At 36.3% G+C, this 9,666-nt stretch overlaps 1 protein-coding gene across 1 annotated transcript; it reads left to right on the top strand.

Annotated features, from left to right (window-relative positions):
• Positions 1–1,785: 1,785 nt before the first annotated feature.
• Positions 1,786–9,011, top strand: LOC139129309 (mixed lineage kinase domain-like protein). The gene is made up of 10 exons (XM_070694946.1): positions 1,786–1,818; positions 3,659–3,713; positions 4,247–4,420; positions 4,616–4,772; positions 5,176–5,285; positions 6,126–6,337; positions 6,558–6,691; positions 6,919–6,968; positions 7,627–7,719; positions 8,686–9,011. Exons 1-10 carry the CDS (start codon positions 1,786–1,788, stop codon positions 9,009–9,011), a joined length of 1,344 nt encoding a protein of 447 aa, XP_070551047.1.
• The last annotated feature ends 655 nt before the right edge of the window (positions 9,012–9,666 follow it).

The following is a 9,666-nucleotide window of genomic DNA, read 5'->3' as shown; positions in this document are numbered from 1 at the left end:
AATTCATCAAGTCTTTTTATTTTTGTTTTTCGTTTCGCTGTGGTCAGTTCATCAGCTGTTAGATACTCTAAAGGGTATTTTTATCAAAGACAAAGAAGACGTCGTCATTGAACTGTTTGAGCCCAAACGGTTAGCCTTTGCAAAAAGAGCCGAGAAGTCGATACTGATTGTATGCTCGCAAAGAGTAGAAGATGAAGTTATTCTAAGAATGCTTCAAAAGTGTATGGATGCGAACGACGACGAACCCAAACTAGAGAGAATCAATGAAACATCGCTGGTGGTTACATACTCAAAACGAGTTAAAGGTAAGTGAACCTTTAATTACCCATTAGCTGAAATATAGAGATTTGTTATTCCGTTTTAACAACATCATTATTTGATTTATTTTTCCGATAATCTGTAACGAGAAATTCAAGTACTTTTTTCTCCTGGAAAAGTGTTGTTTAGCAATTGCTTAGCAGGAAGTGAACTTAAAATAGAACAACAATCACTTTAATGTAATCACGTAAAATTGTTTAACTTTGGAATTCATCTTTCGTCTTAGCCCGCAGCTTTGTAATACTTGTTTTTTCTTATTCTTACAGACTTTAAAGGTCTAAAGAAACAGATCGAGACACAAATTGCAGGAGTAGTCGTCCTGAAAGTTTTCGATAGCGCCTTCCTGGAAGTGAAAAACCTAGCCGAGCACACATCCAAAGAAGATGTGGAATTATACTTTAATCGTCGACAGATTGGTGGTGGGGACATAACAAACGTATACATTGATAAAAAGAAGAAGAGTGCCATCGTCCAGTTTAAAGAAGTGCAAGGTAGAGAACAGCGGTGATTTCATTTTTCGTAAATTGACAAATCTGATCACTTATCGGAATGCTTCTGCGAGATCTAATAACTTAGAAATAACTTGTTCACATTTGTATTTACATGCATGCATGGATCACAAATGCATTAAAATAACTTACACAATGTCGGTATGTCAACCCATTTAATTATTTGCATAAAAACTAACATCAAAAGGGCCAAAGAGAATCAATTTAATGGATAAAGGTAACCCTTAAACCAACTTGTTTAAAATAAGAAGTATATTATATATATATATATATATATATATATATATATATATATATATATATATATATATATATATATATATATATATATAGGTAAACCAACTTGTTTAAAATAATAAGTATATATATATATATATATATATATATATATATATATATATATATATATATATATATATATATATATATATATATAATGGTTTGGTATTTATATCAAATACAGCTTCTCCAAGCCTTATACTTAATTATCCATACACACAGCAAAACAGTGAATTTCGAAATATTCCTTATGTATTTGGTACGCCTCTACTTTTTTACTTTAATATTCCGGTACTAGCAACGCTTACAGCTTTACTATTGGAATTGCTCTTTCATTTGAAAATTTAGCTGTTGTCGAAGTGATAAAAACAAACATGAAGTCAACGAGAAAGCCGTGCACGTGGAGCCATACAATTTCTTTGTCTCTTGTGAGGTAAGATGTTGTCGTTATGTTACATCAAAGTGAAAATCTTGAAGTCAATGCTTGATTACGTATTATTCATCAATGAAGATTCATTTATTGTAAGTAGTTTTGGATAACATGTACAGGTCAATTTTCGATAGTTTCGACCAATTCATATGTCGATTTAATTTTCGTGGGGACGATACGCCTAAAGGCAGGCATTGTTGTGCATTTTTCTCTTGAACTAGGGCCTTAAAGACGTTTTTGATATGGAACATGAAAATACCACCGAAACTGAAGGAAAACCAGGTTAGCAAAATACATTTTCTTGAAATGCAGTAACAGAAATGAGAGACTGGTGTGGTTGAAGAACCAGCTTACTCGCTGGCTTGGTGTAAGGTAGAAATTGTCATCTTTGACATAACAAAATGTTTAAAGAACATTATCAGTTGTTATGTTCGTAAAATTTCAGAGTATTGATGATCTGCGTATGTGCAAAACAATATATACATATAACATCAGTGAATATGTGATAGTTACTATCATATATGCACTCTTTTGTTTCCAAGAACTGGTTATTGTTCATTTTATATAAGGTATGGAGGACCAAGCTACTCTGAATCCATGGTACATAGACTTGGTTCAAGTCTGTGATTTGTAAATGTTTGAGCGGCTTGAACACAATGATTTGTATTTTGTTTTTATGTGAAACGCGCGTGAGTTGAGTGGACACGATGAGTTGTGTGAACGCCATACAGGGGAGTTTCACCCGGAATCACAGACTTTGCTTTCTTGTAGGTTTCCGTTGCTATAAATTATTCATGAGATGACGTTTTATTATTCATAAAATAACATGACTAAATTTTACATATTAGGAGGAATTACCTATTGACCCCAAGCGAGACGTGCGCAAAACTCACATGGCGTTGTTGACAAAATGTCGAGTGCGATCACTCCAACAAAAGTCAGCACGACCTCTGTTGTATCACCGAAAACGCGTGAAAAAATATGTGCTGTTTGTGGCCCATATTGGCCATCGTGCAAAATGCGATAATCGTCGCGGTAATTCAAGGATGGAAAAAAGACACTGTCCCGTGAAGCAACTTCCAGTCCTCTTTCACTCAGCTTCTGAACTTGCTCTGGTGAGCGGGGAGACTACAACTATTGCAGTTGTAGCCTGTTCTTTTTAATACGCGCCCAATGCGATGGAAATCAATACAATGAGAATGAAGAGCGACTTCCCACAGTATGTCAGTGATTTTCCGCTGCCGGCTGGATTGCAGACGAACACATCTTTTCCCTCAATATAACTCTCAACAACCTTTCTTCGGTAATCTCGCATGATTAGCGAAGGTCGACCGATCAGTTGTAAAACGCGGTCGATGTAGGAACTTGATGCCATTATTGGCCCAGCGCTCTACTTATACTCGATGTCTACGTGGCCTTGCACAACATGGAGATTACAGCAAAGTTGTTAATATATGCAGAGGTTTATTAGCATGCGTTCATCTTATTGGCGGACGTTGTCAATCACTTTATATTTTTTGACGTCACTGTGTACACAGTCCGTCTCGCCGCCGGTACTGTGCAAGACGTCCAAGTCGGTGAATCCGGCAGAAACTAACTGACGTCTGCGCAGACTCAAAGGTAACGCATTCAATCGCTGGAGAAATCTGGCCTGGGCTGCCAAATTTCGAATAGGTTTGTACGAAATAGGAGAGACACAAGAGAAACTATAATTATAAATGAGTTTATTTTTAAGAATTCACCGACTTGAACCAAGTCTACATGGTACTGTTCGTCTTCCTTCTTTATTAGGACTTAACTTAGATTTGCACATACTGTATATTCTTTTCCTAGTTGAAACAGTCATTTTATACTTTATGCGACAACAAATTACTTGTGATATTATTTTCGAAAAGAGCACACAAATTACCAATTTCAATTCAGTACTGCAAAAGCTAACACTTCTCTAATTTTATTATTTCCATTGCTTTGATTTCAAATTAAACCTGTAGTAGTAAAGGAACAGTCGACCCAGACATTAGGAAATCAGGAAATCTTTCAAGAAGTAAGAGAGCTTCAAAGTGAAAACGTGCGGCTCAAGGGCGAAGTTTTACAGTTGAATCTTCAATGCTCTTCTACGCAGGAGGCGATTACGAGTAAAGACATACAAATAAAGGAGCTGAAGAAGAAGAATGAAGGTATGGGGACACGTGATACATAAGGAAAGTGTTCTTGTGATGAAATCCGCTCTGATTAACATTTTAATCATTTATGTAGGTAAATATGCCATTACATTTATTTAACAATCTAATATTGATATCGTACAAGGCGCTATATTACCTTTTCTGGCTTGCTATGACGGTTATGCTTTTTGTAATATTATGAGATTTCCCGGTTAAACTTTAAACTGTTCTTATTTTATGTTGTGCACTGTATTAAACTCATGCTATGGGCTAATCAACTGTCTGAACTGCGAAATGAAAATAGAGACAAAAGACTTGAAGACCCTTTGCAATCGATAAACTTTTTTTTAAAGGTTAGAGGTTGGTCGTTATTTGTAAGGCAGTCGAAATATTCCATAAACAGAATCATATATTGTGTCCACGTTAATGCAACAACAAATAAATTCCAACGAGTTTTTTTCATTATTTAATATTATTTTGGTTTCATGACTTTTTCTTTGTTATTTACTCGTAGTGCATTTGATACACTTTCTATTTAAACTGTTCAGGAGAAGCAATGAAAGCGAAATGTGTAGAATGTGAGAAGAAGGATGTGGAATTAAAAAATGCACACAGAGAGAAGAAAGCAGCGGAAGCTGTGTGTACCGAACAGGGTAATATCATCAAGGAATTACGAACTCGTCAACAGGAAAACATGAGAAATTGTGGCGAGACGTGTCGTGGTGAGCTGTTAAAATATATTGTGCATAGTTTTAGTAATTTACTTTCCATTTTGCTTCCAATGTATAACGTCACACCGAAATGTACCATAAAATGATACAACTTTTGTAGGTACATTGTCGGGCAATAGCGAAATGAAGAAAATATTTTGAAGCCTTACTAAGTCTATTCTAATGATTAAAATATTTCCAATGCAGCTGAGGGACCAAATTTACAAGAGCTGGGTGAAGATAGTTTATCGAGAAAAGATGTCACTGATTTGACCCCCATCGCAGAAAAAGGTGTCGGGTCTGTAAGCCGAGCCAAATACCGAGGAAAAATTGTTGCCATCAAGGATTACAACTCAAGACAAAGGTTTGATAAAAAATTACTTTACATGGAACAGTTCAGATAGATATATAGTTACGTAAAATATTTAAACTAGTTCACTTTACATGTAGTTATAGTCTGACATTTTTTTATTTACTTAGATAAAGGTACAATACAGGAGACAAGTGGCAGAAGTAATAGTAGTAGTAGTAGTAGTAGTAGTAGTAGTAGTAGTAGTAGTAGTAGTAGTAGTAGTAGTAGTAGTAGTAGTAGTAGTAGTAGTAGTCACTGGAAGTTATATTATTTCTGTGCAAATGATACTTTTTTCTTGTCAGCTACGCAACTGTACTGGAAGTATTTGAACTTGCTAAATATTAAATGTAAACCGCACTGAAGCAATCAATACTTGTTACAGTAAACCTTAAGGTAATCGTTTGCTCTGTTCAAGCACATCGGAATTCAATCGTAAGGCTCTGTATCGCAGTCATGAAAAAATGAAATGTTATGCTGGTAGACACACCGTGAAGGCAGTTGGAGTAGTGGACGACAAAGAGACGGGTACGTGACAAGGCATTAGAACCAACACATGATCGACCCTTGTAAAAAAAAAATGTTGATCTTAAGACATGGAGGACAAATGGGAGAAACATTATGCTTGCAAATCAGGATTAAACTCTTTCTCAAAATTAATGGTGAAAAAACTTTAAATCAATCACTTTTGAACACAACACTTTGAATATACATCCCGGGTCACCATGCGAAATTGGTTACTGAGAAATTAAATCGCTTAACATAAGCTACACTCTGAATTCAATTGGCCACCTTCCCTGTTTTAACTTTGTGGCATGAATTATGTATATTCTATTTTTACAAAAGTTAGGTGGCCCATTGTAGTAGTAGCTCCATGAGCTTCAATATTATCTACCATAATTGGACGACCAAAAGGTTTTGTGCTCGTTTGGGACCCGGATGTCTGTTAGGAGGAGGTTTTACTCTAAGGTAGTGTTCACTTCGATAGTGAAAAACTTAAACATTTGTTCAAATGTCTGAATAAAACTTTCAACCATCCTCCTACCAAACCAGGAAAAAAATCAGGAGCTCCCGTGCAAAGTTTGTCACCAAAACAACTGATTACCTAACATTTACCAATATATGAAATTCGAAATGATCGCCATGTTTATCTTAAATTCTATTTGGAAAATATAATTCTGTATTTCGAGGAAACGTAGTCAGTGTCATTATTTCTTAATAAAAGAGCTTTAGAATGAGCTTCCACCAGCTGAATAACAAAACAAATTGAGAATATCAGAGACCGCGTATTTGTCCCCGAGATGTATACCACTTTTAAATAAATTCGATAAGGTTGACCGAATCCATTCTCTCTATTCATACTGATAGCGACATGCTGGCATGTGACAGAGTACGAAGAACGTGGGTCATTGAGAAAGGTGTTAGCAGACGAATCTACAAGCTTAACCTGGATAAAAAAGGTGGATTTTGCTTTGGGCGTATGTCAGTGCCTATTGTTATTACACAACAGGGACAATCCCGAGGTGTTGGGGAAAATTGGAAGCAACAAGTTTCTTCTAGGATTGAACTGGGATGTCAAGGTATACCACTCTCTACTGTTACTAGCATATTTAGTTCATTTGTTAATTTATCGAATCACTTTATTTTTCATTGAAATCGAAATATCATTGACCAGACTACATCGCAATAACATTGCCAGCCTGTTGTCTTTTATTGAAATTGCTGACCTTAATATATTTTATACTGACATAGAATATTCGCATATTAATTACAACTGCAACCACCATGTTGTTCATGCAGATGTGTGATTTTGCTTGCACTGATAATCCGGACTGGGCAAGGGAATATCTGATGAATCAGAACAGATCGTGCATGCCCCCGGAGCACGTAACTGAATTGCAAATGACTTACAATATGACAACTGAATGTTATTGGTAAGTCTTTTAAAGTTTCCCTCATCAAATTGATACAACATAACAAGGACAGGACCTCAAATTTGGAAAAATCAGTGTTTCACATTCTTCTCATATTTTTGGGCCAATTAATTGCAAAACTCAGTTGCAGTAAAACAAATTCGTTTCATACGAATGCGACCGTATCTGTAGAGTCAACTTCCCTCTAAAGGGTTTTACATGTTTGTTTGTTTTTTATTTCCTCACAGGGTTGGGGTCATTTTATCTGAAATTGCTACAAGGAAATCAGCCACTGAAGGTGCTAACATATTATTTACTTTTCTTGGTGTCATGCTTTGACCAAACATTCACGCATTAGTAAACGCTCTATCTGTCTTGTTCTGTCTGTCTGTCTGTCAATGTCTCGCTAACTGAGGTGTTTACACTGTTGTTTTGTGAGAGCCTTTGAGTCTAACTTATAAATGAGTGACATAAGCCAGAGAGCCTTGTTGTCCTCAAACCTTCTCTGTATCCCTGTATTCCCTGTATGTGCACCTTTTTTATAAATTTGTAACTTTGTCGCTAATAAAACTAACAAATGAAACTCATTTGAATACTAAGTGCAGTTTGCGAAATAATATTTAGTTCTCAATTTAAACATTATAATTTTTGGTTATTTTTCACTGAGTATAACATTACATCGTTACCAATTTTAGTAATTTGTGAAAAACAATACTTCTGACCCTTCTAAAAGTTTGAAAGATAACCAGGTATTGGACCGCAGCCTCATATTAGAGCTACATATCCATTGATACTGAATGTATGTAATAGCTAGAGACGATGATATATCAAGAATGTCAGAGAAATGACAAAGAACGTGTGGCTCGGTCACCTTCGTTAAAATGATGTTCACTGTATTTTTTGGAATCGATTTAAACGTGTTTCTCACACGTATTGCCTCGTCTTATGTTGTGCAGCCAAGACTCTGCCAGATGATTGCCCAGATGAATATAGGAAAGTAGTCAATGGACTAATGGAGTCTGATCCTTGCAGCAGAATGAATGTCAGAGGTAGGTGAAGTCATGATGAATTGATACGAACGCTAGACTAATATGAATAGCAGTGTTATGTATGTATGTATGTATGTATGTATGTATGTATGTATGTATGTATGTATGTATGTATGTATGTATGTATGTATGTATGTATGTATGTATGTATGTATGTATGTATGTATGTATGTATGTATGTATGTATGTATGTATGTATGTATGTATGTATGTATGTATGTATGTATGTATGTATGTATGTATGCATGCATGCATGCATGCATGCATGCATGCATGCATGCATGCATGGATGGATGGATGGATGGATGGATGGATGGATGGATGGATGGATGGATGGATGAATTGATGGGTGGATGGGTGGATGGATAGATGGATGGATGGATACATGCATGCATGCATGCATGCATGGATGCATGCATGGATGGATGGATGGATGCATGCATGCATGCATGTATTGATATATGGATTGGTGGATGCATGCATGCATGCATGCAGGTAGATAGGTAGGTAGGTAGGTAGGTAGGAAGGTAGGTAGGTAGGTAGGTAGGTAGGTAGGCATGTATGTATGTGTCTTTTTACGTAGCTATGTAGCTATTATAGTTGTGGATTGAAATAGCTAATATACATTTATTGACATATGTTTTTATTCCGTGTCAGTTGAGCAACGTATTACTTATCTATCAATAAAGATACCTCATAATTATATAACTTACATTTTCATCTTTTGACATGTTTCGTTCCTACTAAACAATGTCCAATAAGGATGAGAGTCTTAATTACAAATTGACCTTATATTATGTTGATATTTCTTCAATTTTTACAACTGACTGTTCTTCGCAACATTTTGCTATAGATGCTGCAATGGTGTTAACTGCTCTGCGTACCCGTCTCTGCGCAGAGGCCGACAGCAATGGTTCCTGAAGCTGACAGCATAGTTCTAAACTACATGTATCATGACCTGTTAAGAATCCGGTGGACGAGATAAAAGCGAAACTCCCTTGCGTGAAGAGTGCAACTCTCGTCATGATCAAGTCGTCACTGATCGAGAGAGAGATTGGAGGACAGAGAGAGATCGGGAGAGATCGAGAGAGAGACAGAGACAGGGAGACAGAGAGAGAGAGGCAGAGAGACAGAGAGACAGAGACAGTGCCTTAGTGATAAACTGTGCAGGAGGAAAAGAAAAGGTTGTTCACCCAGTGCAGAGTAACGTTGAAAAACTTGAAAAGTTGGACGTTGTACCTGATATCTCAATCACCAAGCAAACCAACCGGAATCGGAACTGTGTCTCGTGATCAACTGTTACAGTCACACTAAAAACACTGATTATAAATGACAATTATTTGTTTGATGGAACAATGAAAGGCACAGTGTGATGTCCATGTTTCTTTTGCTGAACAATTGCCTAACATTTTGGTTGTATCTCTGCAAATTCCGCAAAAATACTTAGATGGTGACAATAATATCAACGTTTGTCGCCATGAATGTCACAGTGATCATGTTGACACTGTCGTTGTACAGACTTGGCGCCTATACAGGATGCATTGTTAGGCATCAAGTTTTCATCTCACTTGTACATGCACTGATCTGGGTAAATAAGTGAGCGGACTTACTCTCCCAAAGATGAGGATGAAATATAGAGGACTAAATAAAGCCAAAATGCATGAGAATGAAAACTCAAATATTATGAACTCTTAAAAAAACCACCGAAGAATTTTATTTTGATACTGCCCGATACTGGAATGAGTTAGAGAAGAGAAAAAACACAAAAGTCAATTTCCAAATTGTTCAGCTTATCAGTTCGATTATGGCTCCAATATCGTTATCCATAAACTTCTCAGCATACTAGCAGGGTAACAGAGAGTCTGGATATGCCAATATATCCTATGAAAAAATCTTCAAAACTGTGATATTACAACCCCTTTGCTTTTTCAATTCACAGCCAGTACT

The sequence above is a fragment of the Ptychodera flava genome, chromosome 3 (assembly GCF_041260155.1).
Source record: "Ptychodera flava strain L36383 chromosome 3, AS_Pfla_20210202, whole genome shotgun sequence".
NCBI classification, from domain to species: domain Eukaryota; kingdom Metazoa; phylum Hemichordata; class Enteropneusta; family Ptychoderidae; genus Ptychodera; species Ptychodera flava.
The sequence above is the reverse complement of the archived record's forward strand: the minus strand, read 5'-3'. Positions and strand labels throughout refer to the sequence as shown.

Bases quoted from the DNA above. Each gene is read 5' to 3' on its own strand.
- LOC139129309 (XM_070694946.1), top strand. From the start codon at position 1,786: ATGAAAATACCACCGAAACTGAAGGAAAACCAG. The intron at 4,421-4,615 runs GTGAGCTGTTAA...TTTCCAATGCAG, and splicing joins TTGTGGCGAGACGTGTCGTG to CTGAGGGACCAAATTTACAA. The intron at 6,969-7,626 runs GTGCTAACATAT...TATGTTGTGCAG, and splicing joins AAGGAAATCAGCCACTGAAG to CCAAGACTCTGCCAGATGAT.